General features: G+C 38.2%; 1 protein-coding gene across 10 annotated transcripts in view; it reads left to right on the top strand.

Annotated features, from left to right (window-relative positions):
• The window catches only part of DGKH (diacylglycerol kinase eta), a 173,043-nt gene that overhangs the window by 103,188 nt on the left and 42,370 nt on the right, over window positions 1–27,485 (top strand). For 7 of the 10 annotated variants that reach the window (XM_036454900.2, XM_036454898.2, XM_036454902.2 and 4 more), the window contains exons 5-13: window positions 1,759–1,863; window positions 2,131–2,263; window positions 10,526–10,632; window positions 11,522–11,647; window positions 15,244–15,346; window positions 17,723–17,882; window positions 19,468–19,576; window positions 19,705–19,844; window positions 24,652–24,736. In XM_036454900.2, the coding sequence (XP_036310793.1) occupies window positions 1,759–1,863; window positions 2,131–2,263; window positions 10,526–10,632; window positions 11,522–11,647; window positions 15,244–15,346; window positions 17,723–17,882; window positions 19,468–19,576; window positions 19,705–19,844; window positions 24,652–24,736 (1,068 nt within the window). Of the gene's footprint in view, window positions 1–1,758; window positions 1,944–2,130; window positions 2,264–10,525; window positions 10,633–11,521; window positions 11,648–15,243; window positions 15,347–17,722; window positions 17,883–19,467; window positions 19,577–19,704; window positions 19,845–24,651; window positions 24,737–27,485 lie in introns of those variants that run through there. The other 3 variants (XM_036454906.2, XM_036454908.1, XM_036454907.1) reach the window with 3 other exon arrangements.

Below are 27,485 nucleotides of genomic sequence, written 5' to 3'. Positions count from 1 at the left end.
AGTTGAAATCTCAGGCATCCTGATTTACTTAGAATTAAACAAAAACAAAAAGGAAGAATAAAATAGCAAACCTGGTTTATTTATCTGAATTATGCTTATCTCACTATAACCACATAATGAAAGACAGGGAATCTTTATAGTTACATTATATATTATAGCTAACTAACTAAAGAAATAAATGCCAGAGATAATATGTATTCAGGTAAATATCAGATATATTCAGTCCAGTGAAACTTAGAGATTTCCAGAGTGCTGTGCCAGGCATCAGAGCCAGGAGTGTATTATGATTTAATAGCATCGCTCTGCTGCTTTTGATGAGCTGGCCCAGAAAAACATTTGAAGCAATAAAGCATCCATTTGGCTCCTAAGTAATGAGGGAGGCATTGCTCTTTGCATTAACTATTCAAGAAGAAAAGTGACCAACTGCTAATAAGCTTTATCCAAAGGGGGTAGTGGAAAATAGAAGAAAGTGCAAAGGGGAGGATCTGTTCAATTTCATAAGCAGTTACCCAATACCCAGAGCTCCTCTTCCTTGCCACTCTGGCCTGCTGTATAAGTGCGAGTGCCTGTCAGATGTGTTCAAGGCTTCGTGGTTTGAGGAAGGATTGTGTAGCCTAACTTGATGACAGACGAGAGGAAGCAGTGACTGGTGAGTAGCTAAGATTGGGCTGATCTCTCTAGTTTTAAATACTGGACTTACTCTCTAAGATGAATGGTAGTGATTGAGGCTTGATGGTTAATCCTTTTGGGAAGGGTTCCTTTTTTTTTTTTTTTTTTTTTTTTTTTTAAGGTGATTATTGGTTTTTCATCACTTGGGAAATCTGCTCTATAATGCAATATGTAGAATATCACTGGATTAAATGGCTTCTAACTTGAGAAAATGTAAATAAGTAAATCCTTTATCATTTGAAAATAGTTTCAGGTAAGAATATAATATTTTGCTACTTTTCCACAAGTTGATAAATGGTCCCTTATTTGCAATAAATGCTTAGGATTTAGCAACTTTGAGATTACAACCAGAATATTGTATTAACACAAATAGGGGTTTTTTCAAGTCATTTTGGGATCTTTGAATCACTTTTGGGCTATAACAGCATGAAGTTTTAATTTCACTTGCTTTAAGATTCTTAATATAATTAATTTGCCCTCTTTAATTACATGAAAAAAGATGAAACTCACTATTATTGTTTTCCTAAAAACCAACAAAGTGACTTTAATGCTAACTCTTCTCTGCTCTTACTAAAAAGTAATACAGTGGAATTCTACACAATGGGGGGGTGGGAGGAATCCTTCATATAAATTATATTAAAATAGGCAATGGAAATATGTAAACCCAACATTATTTAATAATAGTGTTCTTGGTACTATTCTAATCCAATTACAAAACCATTTAATGGTGCATTCCTTTGATTTTCATTTTTTAAAAATTTCGCATTGATAGCTATGCATTAAGTTTAAGTTTACAATGAATTATTTTGAAGTGTATTTAAAATTAATTTTCAAATTATACTTTATGAAATAAGAATTCATTGTTTATTTGGGTTCAGAGCCTTTGGTAAGGGTCTCAAAAGCCTGATAAATACGTAGCAATGAGATAAAAATCAATAAAAGGTTCCTTAGAATTTTTCTTAATTCTAAAAAGAACTAAACTCATTTACTTCATAGCAATTCTTACTTTCTTTAGCAAGGAAATAAGGTTTTGCAATAATCTCTCTTGTTGGTTATTAATAATCATTTAGAATGAATTATACCTTTCAGATAATCACTCCATTCAGAAGACTAATGCTATGCGCTGAGAACAGGAAGGAGATGGAGGATTGGATCAGCTCGCTGAAATCTGTCCAGACCAGAGAACCTTATGAGGTAAAGTAGCAGCTCTTCTGTCATCTCGTGTTCTTAGAGAATGTTAACTGAAGAGCTAAAGCTGTATTCTGCAAAAATAGGTATGTATAGAGTCATTCAGCAACTTGTTTAAGCCTGATATTGCGTTCTTTTTACTTAAAGCGGAAAGTTTTTGCTTTTAAAATAATGTGTTTGAAATTTTAATCATAACTGTATACATTCTGAATATTACGTGTCTGTAGTTTTGTTCACTTGTTTGGCAAATCTGTGCTCATGTCTCGTTTCTAGGTGGCCCAGTTTAACGTGGAACATTTCTCAGGGATGCATAACTGGTACGCCTGCTCCCATGCCCGACCCACTTTCTGTAACGTGTGCCGAGAGAGCCTCTCCGGAGTCACCTCCCATGGCCTGTCCTGCGAAGGTACCGTAGCATCCCACACACGCTGTCCTCAGCACTGACCACACTGCCATTGGCACTTGTGCGAAGGGAACAGAGAAAAACCCACCATTTCCCTTGGGTGGGAGCAGTAGCTGGGAGTGCCTCAGCAGGAACAGAGTGTTGATGTTTTGTGGCGGCTTCCAGTGGAGCTCTGTACACATGGGACTATCTTGGGAAATGTTTTGGCTCAGGAAAAGATAATATAAAATCATCTGAAAGGAAGTATAAATCAAAATGTAGCATTTGTCTCCTGAGGAACTAGTAACCACTGATTAAAAAAACGTTCTTTAGACTTAGTGTGTCATCCCAGGTTTCTAATATTTTTCTATTCTGATTGATTATGGAGCACAGAGCTTTCTGTGAAGATACTATATACTCTTTGGCAGAATTTCCAATCGTTACTTATATTGCACTAGAGCAGTGGTTGCGAACCGATGGTCCACAAACCACCGGTGGTCTGTGAGGTCCGAAAGGCTGGTGACCGCTGCACTAGAGGCCTGGTGCACAGATTCGCCCGCTGGCGGGGTCCCTCAGCCTGGCCTGCACCCTCTTGCAATCTGGGACCCCTTGGAGGGTGTCGGAGAGCTGGTTTGGCTGGATCCCCGCAGGCCAGGCGGAGAAATCCCGGACACTGGACCAGTTTCAGCATATATATATATTGTTTTAAACGCTGTTTTATTTCATTTATGTTTCATTTAAATTGATTCCATCCTTTTAATTTCCTTAAAAGTTTCCTTAAAATAAGACCTATGTTGTTGTTTTCATAAAAGAATTTGTGACTTATTTTGAAGTTTAAGAGCAGTGCTCACTTAAAGGAAGTGCATTAATGATTACCAGGAGAAAATTCATAACTTCTTTACATTTATTTAATTTCATGCCTCAGTGATCAAATCATTGTGTACTACTTTTGAACTATCTATTATACTGTTACTAGCTTTTTTCTCTTAAGTAATTTTGAATATAACTTTATTATAATTAAAGAGTTTAATACAAATAGAGTTCCAGTTTTAATTCATCTTACATAAGCTTGAGGTATGTCCTTAGGTCAGCTACTTAATGTGCTGCAGAGCGGAGAGAACAGAGCACTACACTTAGACCCTTGGGTTCCCGTTTCACTCCCAGCTTTTCATTGTGAACAGGGGGAATCTAACTTCTTCAGACCTTTATTTCCTAATCTACAAAAGGAGGATAGTAGTTATTTAGATCTCATAGCACATTATGGAAGCTAAATGAGAGAATACATGTAATAAAACTACTTTTCCAGTTAAATAAATTATAAAAATTTCAATTGTGCTCCAAAAGAAATTTTTTAGGTAAAATGTTACAGATTGTGTCATGGCCTGATACATTAAAATTTATAAAAATGAATATTTGGAGAAGGCATTAAACACTTTTAGATTTAAGGAATGATTGCAAACAAATATATAATTGGCCTTTAAGGCTTTAATAACTAAAAGGATTTCTGCAGCTCCAAGTGACTCCTGCCCAGTTTGTGATAGTGCATGACATTATTTTGAATTTTTATTTTAACCTCTGTTGAACACATAAAGTGTAGTAAAGACTGAATAAATATTTCAACAAAAATAATATTATTATTTTGAAGGTCCTTTTACTATTACCTTCTAGTCTAGCATCTAAAAAATGCTAAAAGTGATATCAGATCTGAGGTAATTTGTTGGTACTATTCTGCTTTAAGAGTTAGACATTATTAAACATTTTTGTTTAGAAACTGAGATTGATAGTGGGATGACTGAATATTTTCATAAGCATTTTAACAGAAAAAGGGAAATTACATTAGCTGGTGAGAATAAGAAACTTTAAAGTGTTTAAATAAATGTGTTATATAATTCTGTTAATTTTGAAGTCTTGCCAAAACCAGTTTGGCTCAGTGGATAGAGCGTCGGCCTGCAGACTGAAAGGTCCCGGGTTCGATTCGGGCAAGGGCATGTACCTTGGTTGCGGGCACATCCCCAGTAGAGAGTGTGCAAGAGGCAGCTGGGTCGATGTTTCTCTCTCATCAACGTTTCTAGCTCTCTGTCTCTCTCCTTTCCTCTCTGTAAAAATCAATAAAATATATATTTTTAAAAAATAATAATGAAGTCTTCCTGACTTAAAAAATTTTCAATGAATATATTTTTAGAGGCACATATGGTAATATTTATTTTCTCTGCTGTTAAAAATTTTAAATCTACAGTATTTTGCCCATTAGTATTTTTAGAACTGTAGCCAAGGTTTTACAAATCCCAAGGGTTTTATGACCATACAAAAAAAGTTGCCTTTTTATTTTATGAGAATGTGACTATTTAGGATATTTTTATTACAATCAAAGTTATACTTAAACTTTAGACCCCCCCTCTCTTCCCAAATCTGAATAAACTACCTGCTAATTATAATTTAAGAGCATAATTATTTTTTATAGTTTTTAAACATCAATTTAATAAAATATGTTAAATGGTAATTTTTTTAATCAACTATCAAATATATCAGCTTAGGAATTTTTATTTTAACCTCTGTTGAACACATAAAGTGTAGTAAAGACAATAAATATTTCAATAAAAATCGTAATTTTATTATATGTTAGTATGTTTTATAAATCTTGGAGTTTTAAAATAATGGCTTTACAGGTCAGGGAAAAGTGCTTAATTTCAGAATAACTTGTTTGGAGAAATTTAATTGTTAATTAACAAAATTAAGGTGCCTATTAATCATTATCATTTCTTAATCACCATAATCACAGTCTGGTTTATATTATTATTATATACTAAGCAACTTTGCAATTCTCAAGAATTATTTCATGATACATTTTATTATTACAAATTTGTGGTTTGTACTTAAATGTTCTGTTTGAATTTTAATAGCAAAATTTTCAAAAGCCTTGATGCCTTGGCTGGTTTTACTCAGTGTGAGAGCATCTGCCTCTTGGGTCTGATTCCCAGTCGAGGGCACATAGCAGGGTTGCGGGTTCCATCCTCACCCCAATCAGGGAGGATGTGTCTCTCTCACATCAATGTTTTTCTCTCTTCCCTTTCCTTCTTTCCACTCTCTCTAAAAATCAATGGGAAAATCCTTGGGTGAGCATTAACAACACCAAAGACAGAAAAAGCCATAAAATTATACCTTGCTGCCCTCTTTTACTTCCTTCTTTGCCTCTTAGAAACAGTTATTGACCATTAATGTCAAGTACTTACTTGAACTTAAAAAGCAGTCTGGCGATTATGCTACTGATAAAACTAAAACTAGGACCACATTTTTGAGCAACACACATAACAGATGAAAAGGTCTAGAGATACTATTGTAACTGTAGTTTTAAAGAGTCACTTGTATTGGAGCAAAATGCTGAAATTGTTTTCCAAAACTAAGCTTACTTTCTATAGTACTCTTTTTGACACTAATGTTTGTCAACAATAAAATTCAATTGAATAATGGTTTTATTCTACATGAAGTCTGTGCTGTAGTCACAAAGCCATTTATCACAAAAACAGTGTGATTTCTAGGGAAGAATTTGACAATGTGCACAAAAGAGCATGTAAATGAAACATGTCCAGTATGTGTAGCTTAGGAAAAACCAGTTTAATTTAAGTGACCATATATATTTTGGTTATTCATAATACCTGAAGTTTTTGAACATTTGAATATATAAATCTTAGTTATTTTACCTGGCCTTTTTGTTTTCATCTGAATAAAAGAGTAATATGCAAATTGATCATCACTCCAACACAACAAGGTGGCTGCCCCATGTGGATGCAAGATGGTCACCACAAAATGGCCAACAGGGGAGGGCAGTTGTGGGTTATCAGGCCAGCAGGGGAGGGCAGTTAGGGGTGACCGGGCCGGTAGGGGAGGGCAGTTGGGGGTGACCAAGCCTGCAGGGGAGGGCAGTTAGGTGTGACTGGGCCAGCAGGGGAGGGCAGTTGGGATCAACCATTCCTGCAGGGGAGGGCTGTTGGGGGGGAACAGGCCAGCAGGAGAGGGCAGTTGGGAGCAACCAAGCCTGCAGGGGAGGGCAGATAGGGGCAATCAAGCTGGCAGGGGAGTAGTTAGGCTTCAATCAGGCTGGCAGGGAAGTGGTTATAGAGTGATCAGGCTGGCAGGCAGAAGCGGTTAGGGGCAGTCAGGCAGGCAGGCAGGTGAGCAGTTGGGAACCAGCAGGTGAGCAGTTGGGATCCCACTGGGATTGTGCCTAAATGGGCAGTCGGATATTTCCCAAAGGGTCCCAGACTGGAGAGGGTACAGGCTGGGCTGAGAGACACACTACCCCGGGCACAAATTTCGTGCACCGGTCCTCTAGCATTGCAATAAGTTTACTTTAAAAAATGATGTGGAACCCATCATTTCTTGTTTATGAATGGCTTACTGTTAGATACTAAAAATCATGTGAAAAGGAGCCACCTTACATTTAGAATTTAGCAATAGTCGCCTTATATTTCCACCAAAGTAATCTCAGTTTTTAAATATTAACCTGAAAACTCAGAAACTTGTATAACATCAGTATCTGTTAATACTCGGATAGTTTGTATCCCCTGCCAGCCATACTTGGAGGAAGGGTAAGTTTAGTAGTAGTCAAGTTCCGATTTTCATAAACAAGCATTAATTATTCAAGTAATCTGTGGTTTACTTGTTTTTCAGATTTATGTTGCTTCTTTCTGGTTGTTCCCTCCTCTCTCTCTCTCTCTCTCTCTCTCTCTCTCTCTCTCTCTCTCTCTTTCTCTTCAGTATTTGTATATATTGAAAAATGATTACCAGAATAAGTCTAGTTGCAATCACCAATATAGTTACATACTAGTAAATTTTTTTGCTTGTAATGAGAACTTATTTAAAAATATATATTTTATTGATTTTTTTACAGAGAGGAAGGGAGAGGGATAGAGAGTTAGAAACATTGATAAGAGAGAAACATTGAACAGCTGCCTCCTGTACACCTCCTACTGGGGATGTGCCCACAACCAAGGAACATGCCCTTGACCAGAATCGAACCTGGGACTTTTCAGTCCACAGGCCAACGCTCTATCCACTGAGCTAAGCCGGTTAGGGCTGTGATGAGAACTTTTAAGATTTGTTCTCTTAGCAACTTGCAAACATACAATACAGTATTATTAACTACTAGAGGCCCGTTGCACGAAATTAGTGCATGGAGAAGGGGTCTCCTCAGCCTAGCCTGCACCCTCTTCAATCTGGAACTCCTAATGGGATGTCCGACTACAGGTTTAGGCCCAATCCCAAGGATAAACCAGCAGTAGGATATCCCTCTCACAATCCTGAACTGCCGGCTCCTAAATGTTCATCTGCCTGGCCTCCCCATGCAACCTGCTGTTTGGTTGTTTGGTCGTCCCTCACTGCCCCCCTGCAAGCCTAGTCACCCCCAACTTCCCCCCACCACCAGCCTGGTCACCCCAAACTGCCCCCTGGCCGACCTGGTTGTCCCCAATGCTCCCCTCTGCCAGACTGGTCACCGCTGACTGCTCCCCTGCCAGCCTAGTCACTCTGAACTGCCCCCCCTGCGGACCTTGTTGCCCCTCATGGTCCCCCCGGCAGCCTGGTCACCCCACGCAGCCTGCTTGGTCATCCCTCACTAATCCCCCTGCAAGCCTCGTTGTAGGCAGCCATCTTTTGAGGGTGTGATGGTCAATTTGCATATTACAATACCTTTTTATTATATAGGACAGTCACCATGCTGTACATATCCCTAGGACTTATTTATTTTATAACAGAATATGTAACTGAATAAATATCCCTAGGACTTATTTATTTTATAACTGTAAATTTGTACCTTCTGACCTCCTTCACTCATATTGGCCACCTCCCCATTCCCAACCTTTAGTAATCACAAATCTGTTCTCTGTATCTATGAGCTTGGTTGTTATTTTTTGTATTCCACATATAAGTGAGATGCTATGGTATTTGTCATTCTCTATCTGACTTATTTTATTTAGCATATTGTCTCGAATGGCAAAATTTCATTCTTTTTTTATGACTAATAACATATATATATATTACATCTTTTATCCGTTCACCCATTGATAGACACATAGGTTGTTTTCCTATCTTGGCTATTGTAAATAATGCTGCAGAGAACATGGAACTGCAGACATCTTTTTGAGTTAGTGTTTTCATTTTTTTCAGATAAATAGGATTGATGTATTGTATAGTAGCTCGGTTTTTAAAATCTTGAGGAAACTCCATATTGCTTTTCATAGTGGCTACACCAATTTGCATTCCTGCCAACAGTGCACAAGAGATCCCTTTTCTTTACATCGTTGCTAACATTTGTAACTTTTATCTCTTGCTAATAGCCATTCTAGCAGGTGTGAGGTGATATTTCATTCATTGTGGTTTTTATTTTACTTATTCCTGATGATGAGTGATGTTGAGAAAGTCTTCATGAACCTTTGGCCATTTGTATGTCATACTTGGAAAGATGTCACTTGAGAGATCCTCAACTTGTTTTTAAAGTCGGATTGGTTGTTTTTTTGCTATTGTGTTATATGAGTTTTTTATATATTTGGGATATTAACCTTTTACCAGATGTGTTGCATTTTCTTTCTCCCATTCACTACATTGCCATTTTCATTTTGTTGATGGTTTCCTTTTCTGTGCAGAAGCTTTATAGTTCGATGTAGTCCCTCTTGGAGCTTACAACCTATCTTTTCTTCCGGTAGTTTCATGGTTTCAGGTCTTACAGTTAAGTTTAATCCAGTTTGAGATAATTTTTGTACATGATATAAATAGTGGTCCAATTTTATTATTTTTTGTATGTGGCCGTTTAATTTTCCCCAACACAATTTATCTAAGAGACTCTCCATTTCTCATTGTATATTCTTGGCTCCTTTGTTAATCATACAGGCATGTTTTATTTCTGGACTCTCTATTCTGTTTGATCTATGTGTTTATTTTTACACCAATACAATACTGTTTTGATTACTACAACTCTGTAATACATAAGGTGGGGCAAAAGTAGGCCTACGTATGTGAGTACCTGAAACACAGAGTTTATTCTTGTATTATTATTTATTAATTATTACATTAAGTTCCATTCGAACAACTTGTAAACCTTTGCCTCACCTTATAGTTTGAAATCAGGAAACATGATGCCTCCAGATTTCTTTTTTCTCAAGATTGCTTTGGCTATTTGGAGTCTTTGTGGTTCCATATAAATGTCAGAATTATTTGTTCTAGTCCTATTAAAAATGCCATTGGAATTTTGATGGGGATTGCATTGAATCTATAGATTACTTTGGGTAATATGGACATTTTAACAATATTAATTCTCCCAGTCCATGAACACAGACTATCTTTTAATTTATTTGTTTCTTTCATGGTGTTGGATAGTATTCGTTGTCTCTTCATTTTTATTTTTATTTTTTTAAATAGGCTCCTTTGTGGTAATTTGACTGGGAGGAATTAGTGATGCATGTAGTGGGAATATCACTCCATCATTTCTTTCTCTACATCAGTGTTTCCCAAAGTGTGGTACACGTACCCCCAGGGGTACGGGAAGAGTTTGGGGGGGGGGGTACGCATTGCACCGGAGTTTGGTGGGATATGCACTGCACCGTGCTTAGCTGCGCCTAATTCTACGTTCTCATGAGTACGAGGGGTACTCGGCGTTACGAAAATTATAGAAGGGGCACACATATGTCAAAAGTTTGGGAAACACTGCTCTACATGATAGTGAAGTCATTCCAACACAATCCTTTCAAAGGACAGTGCCATCTTTGTTACCCTTATCAACCGGTTTCCCATGATACCTGGATAGTTTTGTGTGTTTTTTACATACTTACAATTTCAAATTCCTTTGAATTATCTTGTTCTTACCTCAGTGGTATTTTCACACTTTTTATTTTAAGAATCAGAAGTGTTCAGCTCCTTTGGTTTCTCACGAACTGAACACATTTATGTAGTTAGCCCTCAAAATACAAAATGGGATGTTACTAGCACCCGTGTAATTCTGAATTTGTTTCCTTTCTCCCCAAGAACTAATTATTTTGCATTTATTTCCTTTCTGTTTTTCTTTTATGGTTAAATAGAATATAAGTAGCAATTCAGAGCTTGGTCAAAATGCTTCATACATACATACATAGCCATATTTGCTTCATAGAGTACTATTTGTTGAAGAGTAATTTAAACTTTTTAAAATACTGTTTTCCTTCTATCCTCCACCCCTTTAAAATTTTATGCTGTGATTCTCTTTAATCGTTGGTCTAAAAGTACACACTCATTTAGAAATGGTTTCCTTTGTTTTTTTAGTGTGTAAATTCAAGGCCCATAAAAGGTGTGCCGTGAGGGCCACAAATAACTGCAAATGGACGACTCTGGCCTCCATCGGGAAGGACATCATAGAGGATGAGGATGGGGTAAGCCCTGTTGTGTCTCTGACCCCTTTTCAGCACCTCACCTCTTTTACTTTCTGCGCCGGGAAAATACTGACAGAGCTAGGTGGCAGGGTTTACTATTAGTCTTAAAAATGGAAGAGTTTGGTTAATTATGAGTTTTTATTTTCAATTAGGTCTTTAATAGGTTTCTTCAGCTCTTAAATTTTAAGGGAAATGTGAATAAGACTTAAGAATGGTGCATGGCCCTAACCGGTTTGGCTCAGTGGATAGAGCGTCGGCCTGCGGACTGAAGGGTCCCAGGTTCGATTCCAATCAAGGGCATGTACCTCGGTAGTGGGTACATCCCCAGTGGCGAGTGTGCAGGATGCAGCTGATTAATGTTTCTCTCTCATCGATGTTTCTCTATTCCTTTCCCTTCCTCTCTGTAAAAAATCAAAAAAATTTATTAAAAAAAAAGAATGGTGCTGGGTTGGTGTTGTGGAGCCTTACCTGACAAACTAAGATATTTTTTAAAGACTTAGTTCAGCTGTTTACTTAAATGTTTACTCCTCAGACTTTGAGGCCTCCTCTCAACGGTGCCCCTCCCTCAAAACCTTGCCTCCATTGCACCTTGCATACAACTATCTGGCAGCACTTTGTGACCACCGTGATAATTAATGCCTTTTACATGCCTTTCTCCTCAACTAGACTACCAATCCTGAAGGCCAGGGATTTCGTCTTATTTATCATTATACATCTGAAGTGCTTGGGACATAGTACATGCTCAGTAAATCCGGGGTAGATGAATGTGTGCCATGAATGATACATATTATTGGTTTCTTAGAGTAATGTTTAATTGTATATCTTCCTAATGTAAGAATGGTGTCCTCCACAGTCTTTAACCCGGCTGTGCTTTCCTCCTGCTGCACAGGTGGCTATGCCTCACCAGTGGCTAGAGGGTAACCTGCCCGTGAGTGCCAAGTGTGTGGTGTGTGACAAAACGTGTGGCAGCGTTCTCCGTCTGCAGGATTGGAAGTGCCTTTGGTGTAAAACAATGGTGAGAGTCCCTTTTAATTCGCTTCTTTTCGTCACTCGTGCGTGTATGTGATTTAGAGGCAAAGAGTTTATAGTGTAGCAGAGCACGCATACCCGCTGTAATACTCATCTTCTTCCAAGTGTATTCCTTCCAGTCTGGTTACGTTTTCAAATAACCTTTTTTTAATACTTACCATATGTTTCCTTTGTCTAAAGACCTCTTCCCTACAGTTTTATTGCTTTTCATTATGCTTATTCACACTAGGTGGTTTGCTATTTTTCAGGCTTGACATCTACCTTATAAGATGCTTATAGAACTTAATGAAAATATGTAAAATCTATTATATGTCCACTTTTGTTGTAATGATCCTACAACTTTGTCTTCACATCTCTTTTATAACATTTTCATGTTATTATAGCAAGTACATCCATGCCTGTTTTCTCAGCTGGACTCTGGCCTTGCAAAGAAAAGGAAAAAGTGCTGTCATTATACACTCATCTTGAAAAGTGATGTACATCAGAGGCACACAGTAAATGTAGAAACAAAAGTTTCAAGGTCACTCAAAATAACTACAGAAAACAAAAAACACAGGGCTAAGATATTTATTAAGTAGGACCCAGGCAACTTAGAATACTTTATATACTCAGTTCCAGAGCCTTTAAATGCTCTAACTAGCCTGGCCAGAGTCGCTCATTTGATTGAGCGTCGTCCTGTCCACCAAATTGTTGCTGGTTCAATTTCTGGTCAGGGCACATGCCTGAGTGTGGGTTTGATCCTCAGTCAGGGAGTGGACTGAAGGCAACGGATCAATGTTTCTCTCTCTCCCTCTCTCCAAACATGTCTTCAGGTGAGGATTGAAAGAAAAAGTTCTAACCATAAAACCAGGAACTTCATGAAGCACTTATTTCACATGTTGTTGTTTCATTAGTCCTTTAAAAAAAAAAACTAGTATATTAATTAACCATGTATTTATAAACTGTTGAGAAAATAACTGAAATTTTATTCTTGTTCTGGTGATGACCTAATTATGGACAGTTTTCTAGTATGATTTATAATAATTAACAAGCCAAATCAATTTTAGAAAAACAAGCATGCACAGATAGTTTTACAAGGAATAAAAATATGTAAAAATAGGGCAAAACTGAAAAATATGACAATGTTAAGTGAGAAAAGTGGAAGATAAAAATTGTACCTTCACTATTTTTACAGAAAATGTAAAACCATGTCCAGAAAATGGACAACAGGTGGAAAATTAGAAGTTGACTCATTAGGATTGCAGAACTATGGTTTGGTTTTTAACTAGATGACTGTGTTTAGACACCAAACATCCTGCTGTTAAGAATTATATTTTAAAGGTAAAATAATACATTAACAGAAAAATGAGTTTATAGGAAGTATAGACTAAGACGGGTGTAACAAGGTGACAGTGGCCCAGCAACCAGCACATCCAACTGACAGAGTGGAGAGGAAGGATTTAACAATAAGGTGGCATTTATGTTTGTCAGGAAAAAAAGAGGAAAAAGACATTTCAGAATGCCAACCTCTGTAAAAGACAATAAAGGTGGGGACGAGTAGAATGAGCAAATAAAACACCTAATTTATTCCTACCCAAAGTTTAAAAAAAGCACTGACTAAATACAAGTAGAAACCTATATATTGAAGGTAAAAACAATTTGTATATTACTTTTAGAAAATACTTCATCATATGTGATCTTTCTTTTTAAAAGATTAGGAAAAAAAAAAACAGCTGAAGTTCTTGAAGTAGAGAATTAGACTTTAGTAAATGTGGAGTAATAAAAAAAGCAGTAGGTGCATATATCACTGGTTGTTCCCCCAAAAGACATCTTAGGAGGAATGAAAATTTAAACTCTTAAGTTAGGAAGCACTCCCTTAAAATCAGGAGTGGCAAAAGAGCGGGGTTGCACTAAGACTCGAAGAAGAGCTAGTTTATATTAATTATATTATATTAAATGGAAAATAAAAAGTAATGCGTATGGCTGACAAGAGGGGCAACTGAGCTCCAGCTCACATCAAAGTGTGCCTCTCTCCCCCCTCCCCAATCTCTCTCCTCTTCTCTCTAAAATCAACAAACATATATCCTTGGGTGAGAAATAAATTTTTTTAAAAAAAGGCAACTGATGAAGAAGAACGAAAGCAGGAGGATAAAGAGAATCATGTTCAAATTAAAAATAATAAGGCGTCCTGGCTGGCATTGCCCAGTGGTTAAGGCCTACACACCCGAGGTCTTGGGTCGATTCCAGGTGAAGGGACATAACCTGGGTTGCAGGTCCCATCCCTGCGACCAGGGCTGTTGGGAGGCAACCAGTAAATGTGCCTGTCACATCCACATCCATGTTCCTCTCTCTTCTTTCTCTCTCTCCCCTCACCCGTTCTCCTTCTCCTTCCTTTTACTCTCTCTAAAATCAATGGAAAAATATCCTCACTCCTCAGGTGAGGATTATAATCCTATATAAAAAGGCTAATATGCAATTGACTGAATGGCAAAATGACCAGTCGCTATGACACACGCTGGCCATCAGTGCAGGAGCTGCCTTCTGGTGGTCAGTGTACTCCCACTGGGAGAGCTGTGCTCAGCCAGAAGCCAGGTTCACGGCTGGTGAGTGCAGCAGTGGTGGCCAGTGTACTCCCGCTGGGAGAGCTCTGCTCAGCCAGGAGCCAGGTTCACGGCTGGTGAGTGCAGCAGTGGTGGCGGGAAGCTCTCCTGCCTCCGAAGCAATGTTAAGGAGCAGCGAGCCCAACTTCTAGCTGAGCGGCGCTCCCCCAGAAACCCAAGTCACGGCTGCAAGTGCAGCGGCAGTGGTGGGAGCCTCTCTTGCCTCCACAGCAGAGCTAAGGACCCCTCAGGGGTTGTCCTCCTGCCAGTTTAGGCCCCCTGAGGAGTGGGCATCCCTCAAGGGGTCCTGGACTGCAAGAGGGTTCAGGCAGGGCTGACGGACGTCCCTCCTTCCCCCAGTGCATGAATGTTGTGCACCGGGCTTCGAGTAAATAAAGGAAAAGGAAACACAGATTTACCTATTAGACCTCTCCCAATTGCCCTCCCCTGCTGGCCATCTTGTATCCACATGGGGGCAGCCATCTTTGACCACATTGAGGTGGCCATCTTGTGTGTTGAAGTGATGGTCAATTTGCATATTACTCTTTTATTAGATAGGATTAGAAGCCTGGTGCATGAATTCATGCATGGGTGGGGTCTTGCCAGTCTGGCCAGGGGGAGGGGACTTGGGCAGTTTGCCAGCCTACCTGCTGGTCGAATTCCTGGTTAAGGGAACAATTTGCATATTAGCCTTTTATTATATAGGATATACACTTAGTGGCCAGATTATTTTGTGTGTACAGATCATAATAATCTGGTCACTCAGATTATTCTACTTGCCTGAGACAATCATGAAAATATACTACCCAGACAAAATCAAATTCCCAATTCTAAAAAGATTAGCCCATTCCTTAGAAGCATAAATATCATGCCATTAAATTTATAAGTTACTGAACATTTTGTGCTATACTTGATCCTCAAAGTATCAGTTCCTTAGCCATAATTTATAACTAAATATTGATTTGTTTTTGTCATTCTTAAAATTTTACTTGTTTGTTATTAGGTACACACTGCCTGCAAAGAGTTATACCATCCTGTATGTCCACTTGGTCAATGTAAAGTGTCTATCATTCCGCCAATTGCACTAAACAGCACTGATTCTGATGGTATGTAGCAGTGGTGTGAGTATGTATATTTCAGGTATATTGAAAGTTGATATGTAAAAAAATAGAATTATAACTGTTATTCTTATCAGTTTTTATATACTAATTCTATTTATATTGCTGAACAGTACAGTTAACTTTTAAAAGAACATTTTTAAATTAAAATTTTACATAGCTATTAACACATTGGTAAAATTTCTTTATATAAGACTTATAGAGCCCTGACCGGTTTGGCTCAGTGGATAGAACTTCAGTTCCAGTCAAGGGCATGTGCCTTGGTTGCGGGTATTTCCCCAGTGGGGGGTGTGCAGGAGGCAGCTGATCGATATTCCTCTCTCATCGATGTTTCTAACTCTTTATCCCTTTCCCTTCCTCTCTGTAAGAAATCGATAAAATATATATATATTTTTTAAAAAGATTTATAGATTTTACATTTCAGCAAATAAAATCATTATTCTGTTCTGAAATGTAATGCAAAAATTTTAATTTTTTATGTGTGTTTTTTCCCTCTATATTGAAACTGTCCAGTAGCATATCTCTTATTTAGAAATTTGTTTTATAATTTCATTGCAGGAATTTATATTACTATAAATTTATTCACTTTTTCTGAAAATCTTACAACTTAGTTGTAAGTGCTGAGGAATATGTTTGCAACACTGGTTTTGGAATAGCATATTAATAGCTTTCCAAGCAAATATATTATAAAAGGCTTTTATCATATACTATTAATGTTTGCATTGATAAAGTGCATTATGATTTTCAAACTACATATAAATTATGCCAGTAGATCTTATTGTTATAGGGATACAGGCCTCAAAAGATACGACTTTTTTAAAACCTATAGTATTAAAGCCCTCCCTCCACAAGCCCTGACATATCAATGTTCTGTTGTTTATTATAAACTTTAAAGTATTTGTTCAGGCCTCATCAATGAGCAGTTAAAATCTTATATAATAAAAGCCTGTTTGCTAAGTTTCCGGTCTTCCGGTTGTCCATTCATCCAATCAAAGCATAATATGGTAATGATATGCTAAGGCCATTCAACTGCTTGCTATGATGTGCAGTGACCAACTGGTTGACCAGTTATTAGGATTTTCACTGACCACCGGAAGATAGATGCTCAAAGCAGAAGCTGCCTCCTGTGGTCAGTGCGATCCCACAAGGGGAGCACTGCTCAGCCAGAAGCCAGCTCAGAGATGAGGAGCACAGAGGTGCTGGCAGGAACCTCTCCTGCCTCCACAGCAGTAGGACATCCCCTGAGTGCTCCCAGACTGCAAGAGGGTGTAGGCCAGGCTGAGGGACCTCCCCCAACCCCCACCCGAGTGCACAAATTTTATGCACCAGGTCTTTATTACTTTATAATACTAAATATAAGTACATACCGTGTATCCCCGAAAATAAGACATCCTCCAAAAATAAGACCTACTTACACATTTCCTTCTGAGTGAAATATAAGGCATCCCCCTGAAAATAAGCCCCCCCCCCCCCAGGCTAAACATGAGAGATTTGGTCCACTGATTCTGAAAGAAATGGAGTCACAAGAAATTCACCAGGAAATTCAGGAATTGGATTGTTATGATGATGTTCCAGAGGATGATGACATGATTATCATTGAATAAATGAGTAAATTCTTTAAACAAAATATATATTTTATTGATTTTTCACAGAGAGGAAGAGAGAGGGATAGAGAGTTAGAAACATCGATGAGAGAGAATCATCGATCAGCTGCCTCTTGCACACCCTCCACCGGGGATGTGCCCGCAACCAAGGTACATGCCCTTGCCCGGAATTGAACCCGGGACCTTTCAGTCTGCAGGCTGACCCTCTGTCCACTGAGCCAAACCAGTCCCGGCAATGAGTAAATTCTTGATACTGTAGGATTCACAGTTTGTCTGGTTTGTGTTGACAATTACCGTACTACCGTACCGTATACAGGTATTAAATTTCCTTTATTTTCATTAACAATAAATGTGTACCGTATTCTTCTTCATGGAAAAATAAGACATCCCTGAAAATAAGACCTAGCTCATCTTTGGGAGCAAAAATTAATATAAAACACTTTCTTATTTTCTGGGAAATGGTAGACTGATCAATTTTCCTTATAATTGTTGTTAAGGCAAGTTCTATATCTCAAATGATCTCTGATTAATACTTTTACCATTTGTTATGACTTTTCATTATAGAGATATTGTAAAAAAAATAACTCCTCTCAATATGTTTTTAATATGTAAATAATAAACCTATCTCCATTTGGGGGCCTAATTTATAACTTATTCTTAAAGTAATGAAGCTGGGTCTTTATGACTTTGTCATCTTTGGGTTTTTGTTAGTTTAAGAGAGGAAGCTGTGTTCATTGATCTTCCCTGTGTTTTTTTACAGGTTTCTGTAGAGCAACGTTTTCATTTTGTGTTAGTCCTTTACTGGTTTTTGTCAACTCCAAGAGTGGAGATAATCAGGGAGTCAAGTTCCTTCGACGGTTTAAACAGTTACTAAATCCAGCTCAGGTGTTTGATTTAATGAATGGAGGTCCTTATTTGGGGTAATTGATTATTGATGTCTCTTTTAAATAAAATATAGCACTGAGCATGAAATGTCTGGCTTTTCAGTTCATGAAAATTGTGGACTCATGTTGATCTTCTCACTCCTCCCTTTTAAAAAATTCTAATAATAAATTTAACACAACCTCTTTGATATTGATATAACTTCCTTGTGTGATATAAATTCCAAAATTTGTTTAGAAAGTGGTTTAGACCATATCTTACATCAATTAAGCACTCAGAGTGTGCTGAGCTCTAAGAAAGATAAATGTGAATGTATAGAAATACAGACTAACTTTAGAAAATGATTTGCATGGAAGACTTGTATTGATTTATATATAATATAATCAATAGTTTAACTAAAGCATGGTTACTATCATGGGTCTCTAGGTAATTCCTCCAGGATTTTAGACTCACTCCGTACAAATGGCAAAGAAATGCTTTTCTTCGTTGTTTCTGCCAGCTGGAATGTCATTTAACATAAAATCTGAAAAAATATTAAGTAATATTTTCAGTGAAGGAAAATATGCCTTGAAGCACTTTTAGTACATTTTCAGTGTATGTATGATTTTTAATGGAGAGCTGATATTGTTTCAATTGAACCAGAGCCCAGCAATCTCTATGATTCACTTATGCCAACTCTGCTTTTCTCTAGGGTTCCACCTTCTTTTCTTGTGCCTCTTTTCACTTTTGTTCCTTTTTATTTCCATGGCCGTTTTCTTGCTAAGTTCAGGCCCTCTGGTCACCGGTGTTGGTCTTTTTCATGTCTACTCAACTCCTTCCTCACCTACGTGGACATCCCGCGCTTCCCTTTATTTGGGTCCTGGCATTTCCTCACCTGGCCTCCCTTCTCACCTTTGTCTCTCCCGTTGCTGGTTAGCTCTGTCTCCTTTCTAGTACATTTGTTTTATAATCCTTTATTGTTCTTATATCTTATATTCTTGACATTCACTATTCCCACCCAAGGAACTCCCTTTGTTAAACTTCTTGAGGTTATTTCTGTAACATATTTTTTAGATTTACCACAATATTTGAGGTATGCAAAGGTGCACTCAGGAGGTGGGGCATGTCAAAAGGAAGGGAGAGAAGAGTAAAAAGAATGACCTGAGACTAGGAGAAGAGGTGGAGAACAACCAGCTGGGAGTACAAAAACTGATGCATTGTCAAGGTTTGGGATTTCTTTAGGAACTGCCACTCAATAGCAACAGTGCCCTAGATGCCCCACTCCTGCTTTAGAACCTGCTATGCTTCAGGAAGTAACTTAGCCTTGTAATGGGAAGAGAAAAATCACTACTTTTACCATCTTGCATCACTTATCTTTCATTCTCTTTCCTGGGTTCTGCTTCCTTTTTTGTTTTCTTATTTCTTTCTTTCCTTTCCTTCTAATTTTACTTCCATTTCTACTTTATAACTAAGAGGTTTTATTGAGTTAAGATTGTACTTAAATTAACTTTATAGTATAATTAGTATGTAAGAGTTCTTATATTTAATCTGAACATGAACACCTATAAATATAGAATAACAGAATTAGGGAAAGTGAATTTTTTTTATTTATTTATATTAAAATAAAACACTTTTTATTTTCAGTTTAAGATTATTCCAGAAGTTTGACAATTTCCGGATTCTTGTTTGTGGAGGAGATGGAAGTGTGGGTTGGGTTTTGTCAGAAATTGATAAGCTCAACTTGAATAAACAGGCAAGTACTAATTCTTTTCTTTGCTAGCTAACATGAATGTGTACTAACCGGCTGACCAGAGAAGTGTAGAACTGTCACAGACCCGTCTCTCCCCTGGTCTGAGGTCTCCCTGTTGTGCTTTCTTCTAGTGTCAGCTTGGCGTGCTGCCTTTGGGGACCGGAAATGACCTGGCCCGGGTTCTCGGCTGGGGTGGTTCATACGATGATGACACTCAACTTCCCCAGATACTAGAGAAGCTGGAACGAGCCAGTACCAAAATGCTGGACAGGTAAAAGTGAATTCTCTCCTAAATCTACTTTGAAAATGGCATAGTGAAACCCTTTTTTTTTTTTTTTTAATATATATTTTATTGATTTTTTACAGAGAGGAGGAAAGAGGGATAGAGAGCTAGAAACATCGATGAGAGAGAAACATCGACCAGCTGCCTCTTGCACACCCCCTACCAGAGATGTGCCCGCAACCAATGTACATGCCCTTGACCGGAATCGAACCCGGGACCTTTCAGTCCGCAGACCAACGCTCTACCACTGAGCCAAACCGGTTTTGGCCCTTTTTTTTTTTTTTTTTTTTTTTTAGAACTTAAATTTTACTGACTGTAGGCCCCATGAGGGCAGAGACATCCTGGTCCTGTCCATGTGCTCACCGGTGAGGTCTAGAACAGAGCCCAGCAGAGCGTAAACAATCAATATATTTTTTGATGAGTGAATTGTAGCAAAAACTGAGAAAACTAGTCTAATGAACCCATTACTTTAGAGATAGGAGGCTCTGCTGATACTAATTACTTGCAATTGTTGTTCAGGTCAGAAGAAAGCTTTAAATGTTAATTTGGGGAGGGGGACTTTGGATGAGTATCATCTTATGGTTTCATTAAAGCTGAAGAAGATCTATAAACTTGGGATTTGTTAGAATATCTTTTCTTAAGCATACTTATGAGGAAGGAATTAAACCAACAAAGAACTAAATGCTGAATGAGAGAATCCTTTCCCAGAGACAGGGAAGTCTTAAGAGGAGAGTTGTATCTGGAAGAACTGTCACCCTTTATGGTCCCCTTGGTCACGTCTCCTCGCTGCTTTCTCTCGAAATGCTCCCCATGTAAAGGAAGAAATCACAGCGTGTGCACCCTGAGCCCTAGGGAGGAGGCTTTAGAATGTAGGGATAGGGAACAACAGGACTCAGTGAGCAATAACCTCTCCACCCCCATAAGAAGACAAATGTCAAAATATCAAGGCAGGCGACGGGGGTAAGAGATCAACTTACCAGGACCTGTATGCATGCCTATAAGCATAACCCTTGGACTCAGCTAGTAGGGAGTGAGGGCATGTGCTGGGGGTGGGAATGGCCGGAGAGAGGCCAGTGGGTGGGAAAAGGAGACATATGTAGTACTTTAAACAATAAAGAATTTAAATTTTTAAAAAAGAACACAAATGTCAAAATATGGTTATAAAATTGAGTTTATAATGCATCAAAACAGCTTTGATAGGATTAGCCATCTGTGGAACGCTTCTGGGAAGTAACAAAATCATCAGAGAGCCACCCATCTAAAATGTAATTGCTCTCAAATGAGCTATAACCTAATTAATTGTAACTTTGCCTGTCATAAGGTAATGTTGAAATGGTTAATTCTCCTGCTGACAGAATATTTAAAAAGAGAGCTGGGCCGTAGAGCATTTATTTCTATTTATTCCAAACACTCCTTTTAGAAAAATGCTTTCATTAAGTTTACAGTTGACTTTCAGTTTTATATTGGTTAAAGTGTACAACATAGTGCCTAGACATTTATATAACTTACAGTGTGAGAGGGACACCCCCAGTAGTGTGGGTGCAGAAAGCGGAGTTAACCTCCAGTCTTTATAGGGGCCTGGAGGGGATATCTCAGACAGCTACCCAATTCTACACTCACACAGGGTATTTTAAAGAGCTTATTGTTGCAAATTGAAATACCGCACTCTCGTTTCATCCTATTCTGTGTGCTTTTCCCTTGTTATAAAAATTAACTTCTCCCTGTGTGCCCCCATGGTAAAAGTCCTTGATACTGACCTGCAAAAACATAAAGAAGAAATAAATAAATAAAAATAAAAGGGGAATTAAAAAACCTTTTAGATTTTTGTTGTTGCTGTTAACCCTCGCCTGAGGATATTTTTCTATTGATTTTTTTTTCTCCTAGAGTAGGGGTGTCGAACTCAATCAGAGAAGGGGCCAAAATCTAAAATCCAGCCTAAATCACGGGCCGAATGGTTTACTGAACAGTCATAAACTGTCATTGTGATGGAAACGCATCGGAGTGCAGTGATGACAGCGCGGTGCGGGCCACATTGCAAGGCCTGGCGGGACGGATTTGGCCCGCGGGCCTTGTGTTTGACACATGTGTCCTAGAGAATAGAAGGGAGGGAGGGGGTAAGAGAGAGGAAGAGACAGAGGCATGGATGTGAAAGAGACACAGCAATTGGTTGCCTCCTACACACACCCTGACCAGCACAACCTGCAACCCAGGTATGTGCTCTTGACTGGGAATCACACCCATGGCCCTTCAGTGCTTGAGCTGACACACTGACCACCGAGCAACACTGACCAGGGCCATATTAGAGTTTTGAACCTAGAAAAAGACCATTGTTAAAAACATAAGAACATTTTGTTCCTGGCTTTTTAAAAAAATATATTTTCTAATTGATATAATTTTTTTTAAGTTTATTGGGGTGACATTGGTTGATAAGATTGTATAGGTTTTAAGTGTACCTTTCTGTGATACATGTTCTGTATGTTGCATTGTGGACCCACCACCCAAAGTCAGATCATCTTCTGTCACCATATGGGTAAAGGGGCCAAATATATGGTGAAGAAGATATTCCTGACTTTTCATTACTATCTTAAGAATACTGTTTATAAGGACCAGATGAAAATACTGCTGTTTAATAATATTCCAGAATATCTAAACTTTTTCATATATTAATTGACTTAATCCTCAAAACGACATGTGGGATAGCTAATAAGTATTACTGTGACTTTCTTACAAAGATGAAAACAGGTTTGTGGAGACACTGAAAATAAGAAGGACATACTTTTGTCTGCCTGGTACTTCTTTAAAAAATTACATATATTTGGTTTTTTTAGAGAGAGAGGAAGTGAGAGCGATAGAAAGAGAAACATCAATGAGAGAGAAACATCTTCAATAAGCTGCCTCCTGCACACTCCCCTCAGGGGATCAAGCCCGCAACCAGGGCATGTGTCCTGACTGGGAATAGAATAGAACCCATGGTCTCTTGATTCCTGGCTTCACGTTCAACCACTGAGCCACACAGACCAGGCTATCTACCTGGTGCTTCTATTACTAGATAGAATGTCATCTCAGTTAATCGTCACTGCACAACTAAAGATAGCTATATTATAATCTCCATCTTACAAGTATGAAAGACTCAGGAGGTATTTCTCTTACCAGTGTCACATAGCTAATAAGCGGTAGACTTGTCTAACCTAAAATTCAGACTCTAGTTCCCCAGGTCTTTCCTCAGCAGTGCGCTCCTTTCTCTTTAAAGCACATTTGCACCAAACGGGTCCTTACCTTCCGACCTCTAACTCTGCTTAGCTAGTACCAGCATGTGTTCTTTCCTGATTTCTCCTGCCACTTTCTCCTGTTTCTTCAGCCCCTGTTTCTTGATTTCCTACCAAATAAGGAGGTGCAGTATGGAAGGTACAAGGAATTTTAGGTATTTGGGTGCATGTCTTTCCAGTTTCTTTAACTGTCCTTTGACCAGAGAAGTATTTCCAGCTATAGGGAACTTGACTCTCACGTTTCCAATTGTGGTTCTCCCTATTTGGATATCTATATAGTTTGATTGTTTTATGTGTTGCTTGTATTATATCTTTTCTGCATTAAAATATACGCTTTAGGGAAGTCTTACTTCACTAATTGTATTTCTAAATCCTGGAATACTACTGTCTGACACTTTGAAATGTTGACTATCTTTTGCATGGATGGATGGGTGGATGAATGGATGGATGGAATGGCTTTTTGTGCTCAAATATATATTTCTTTTTAGTATACTCATATCGAGTTGAATAGTACCTATAAGTAACTATTCAGTTTGTACATCCTAACATCTAACAAATGTCTTTTAAGGGATTTTCTGGGAATTTGGATTTTTATGCAGACTTATTCTTATTAATCTGAATGATGTACTAGGTTCTGTTTACTAGTAAATACTGGTGCCAATCTTGGAATTTTCCTATAGGTTCTGTCATTGGTTTCAGCTGTGAAATGCTTTTCTTAAAATTTGTGTATCATGGTACTGCTTTTATTATGCTGTGCGTCTTTGTAAAAGCTTTATTTCATGTCCTGTTATTGACAACATACACAGTCATTTTTCCCAAATTTTGAAATTATTATTTTAGAAACATGTCTGAAATTGATTGCTTTTCTTTAATACCAATGATTCAATGTTTTGTTTGAAATTAGTATTTACACCTAATTGAAATAAATTTGCTTCAATTATTTCTTTTAATAGTTTCAAGAAGGGATAATTAGTTAATTTTCATTTCATGTATGTATAAGCTGACTTGGCATGACTGGTTGTGACCTAGAGAATGATTTGTTTTTTCTAGGTAGTGTACATTTATTTAATCTATGATTGTTTTAAAACTTTAGGTTGTGATCCATTAGTAAGTTGTATAATCTAGTTATTAAATTACAGTGAGCATTATTTTAAAAGCGAAACAGACAAGAATAGAAAAGTCAGAATACATTGCATCTGGTAAAGAAGGGGAATTATTAGACATGCACATTTCTTACTTTGGTCATGGCCTTAATATGTTTGGAAGTCATGAATACACAGAGAATTGATAGGATATGGAAATCATAACTTATGAATTCAGCATTTTGTGAAATTACCAACATTTCATTTAGTTTTCCATATTTGATTGTTTTATTTTTCAAGAGCAGTTTATATTCAATCACATTTGGTTGTTTTAAAATAGAATAAACCATAGTTCATATATGTGCATGTTTTTGTATATGAAGTGAGACATAGCCAGCTTAATTAAATTTTAAAGGAATTTTAGACCAAAGGTTTTTCTCCCTTCAGGTGGAGTATAATGACCTATGAACTCAAATTGCCACCAAAGGCTTCTCTACTTCCAGGACCTCCAGAAGCACCTGATGAATTCTATGTAAGTCTTTAACCCTTTACCTATTTATTATATGAAAATGGGGTGAACATCTTGAACAAATAAGAAAGCTTATAAGACACAGTAGCATGTTTATTTAATTTTATGTTTAATTGTTTGGGGTCTGGTCTCATTGTCTTCTTTTAGTTCTCTCCCAATAAGATGGAATCTTTATGATCTAGATTAGAGACCTTCCTGGAATACCCACATCGGGAGTGTGACATTTAGCCACATCACTCACCTCCAAGGGCCTCTGTGACTTCATCTGTAGACTGAGTCTATCATGTTGTGAAGATTAAATGAGATAATGAGTGTGTGAAAACACCCCTAATAGCTCTCCCCAAACATTCCACCTGCCTGATTCCTTTGACCAACAGGGTTCCAGGGAAGGCCAGATGATGACAGGTTCCTGCTGGCTTTTACTCATTATCTGCTTCAGCCATGAACGCCTGTGTGATCAATAGGGTTAGCCCAGCTCCCCTAAACAATCTCCAAACACACAAATACTCCTGGCTACAGTACTATAGACCTTTGTTGAGGGTGCATCAGAGCAGGTCTACAGGTTTGGCCTGTTGATCAAGATAAAACAAAGGAAGAAAAACAGTGCACTTTATTCCATCCCTGCTATGGACCATTAATAATACAGTTTTTAGACATTCTTAAATATTCAGCATTCTGATTGAAACACAAAGCCCTGGAGACTTAAAACAATACCAAATTTTTAAAGGATTATTCTCTGACTTACTAAGACAATTTGATCTATGATAGCTTATTTTCCCTTTGAGGAAAATTCATGTTTATTTTAGTTGAAATCTTTGTTTTGTCATTAAGAAAATTATGATCTTGTCAAAACTAAGGAAAGGAATGAAAACTAGAAACATGGAGCTCTTCCTGAAGGAAGCTAATTGAATTTTAAGAAACTTTATAAGCAAAAGCTGCTTATAAAAATTTTGAAAATTTAGAGGGAGGAACCAAGATGGCAGTGTAGTTAAATGCTGGTACTTGCATCCTCCCACAACCAAATCAGAATTACAACTAAAATATAGAACCGCCTGAAATTTAGCTGAATGGAAGTCCTTCAAGTAGAGATTCAAAAAGAAGCCACATTGAGACTGGTAGGAGGTAGAGGCACAAAATGGGCTAGTCCGACACCCATGTGTGGTATGTTTTTAATTGGGAGGAATATCCCATGCAGAGCAAGGAGAACCAGCCCCACACCAGGACCCTAAGACTGTTAGAGTCCCAGGCAGTTCCTCTTAAAGGGCCCATGGACTTACTCTGACTCACTCCCTCGGAGCTGTAGCATTGAGGCAGCAGGTTTACAGGATCCAGGGCATAGGGAGAGGAACTAAATTGCCTTGCAATAGTGCAAGAACTCAGGAGCAGCTTTCTCCCAGACACAAGTGCTGGGACCTCCCCCACAGAGCTGACTGGCAGGAGCCATATCTGAGTCTCCCTCAACCCAGGCCACATTGTCTGCTCCACCCTGAAGATTCCCTGAGACCATGTCCCACCCAATTTACAGCCCCATCCAAACTCTTTGCAGTTTAGTTTTTATATGAATGGCCTGTCCTGGCTCAGGCTTCCGACTTGACTAAAATCTCTCAAACAAACAGGAGCTGGACTCAGTGTTCCCATGCCTTGATAAGTGGCCCCAGGCCTGACACCAGCAGCAGCATGCCAAGATTAGCAGCTTGGCTTCTCCTGGGCACTTCTAAGCCCAACAAAAATAGCAGCCATCTGCAGATCGATCTGTAGCTGGTGCTGGGTGGCCCCAGCCAGGGCACAGGCAGTAGCTGACTTTGCACACCCTAGGGGTCTCCAATGCAACTGGCATATAGCTTCAGACCACACCAGATTACAGCTCTACCACATCCAAGGGGCAGACACATTTCACCTGAGCCTCACATTCCTTGGCTGTGAAACAGGACACTTATTGGGATAAATAAATACAAAATGCTTAATCACAGTGCCTGCTACACAATAAGAATGTTAATTATTATTATCACTTTACCTTTGTGACTGCTAAATGACTACATAATAGGTTAGCAAGTGATATCAATCATTTTATCCTCGGACATAGAGGTTGTATTTCATTTTCTCTGGAGGAAATTGTATTCTTTGCCTTTATTTATATTTAATGGACAAAAACTTGGATTTTTTTTTTTATTTTTTTTTTTGTAAATTCAAATGGCATTGTGTTAGTTTATAAAGCTTTATGACAATCTATCCTGTAGGGAAATTAAGTAAAACTAATCTTTTTGAAAAAAATTCTTTCCTTTTGGATAGGTGTATTTTTATTTTTCTGATCTTAACTGTAAAGATGCAGTTTTTTAAATGTTTAGACCTGGAAAGTAATAAACTGGATTTGTGAGAATATAATGAAACTTTTCCCCAACTTTCTTTCATGTAAATTTTTTCCATACATAGTCTGCCTTTGAAAAAAGTAAGACAGAAATTTAAAAGAGTGACATCATACTAATTAGCCACTGGTGGAATTGAATGCTAATCGTGAATGAGTTCCCTTTGGGAAGAGGCTACTCAGGAAGGCTTTATGGGGGGAGTGAGTCATTGAATTTTCATTTGAGCCTGAATGAAATGAGGCTGATCTGTGGGGAGCAATGAAAGGACATCCGAATCAGGCCAGAGAGCAGAGAGGCCGGGCTGAAGAGAACAGATGGCTTACAAGAGAAATTTTTGAGCCATGTGACATGGAATACATATTTGAGGCAAAAACTTGATGGAAGACTCC

This window comes from Pipistrellus kuhlii, unplaced genomic scaffold, assembly GCF_014108245.1.
Source record: "Pipistrellus kuhlii isolate mPipKuh1 unplaced genomic scaffold, mPipKuh1.p scaffold_m20_p_3, whole genome shotgun sequence".
In the NCBI taxonomy this organism is placed as follows: domain Eukaryota; kingdom Metazoa; phylum Chordata; class Mammalia; order Chiroptera; family Vespertilionidae; genus Pipistrellus; species Pipistrellus kuhlii.
The sequence above is the reverse complement of the archived record's forward strand: the minus strand, read 5'-3'. Positions and strand labels throughout refer to the sequence as shown.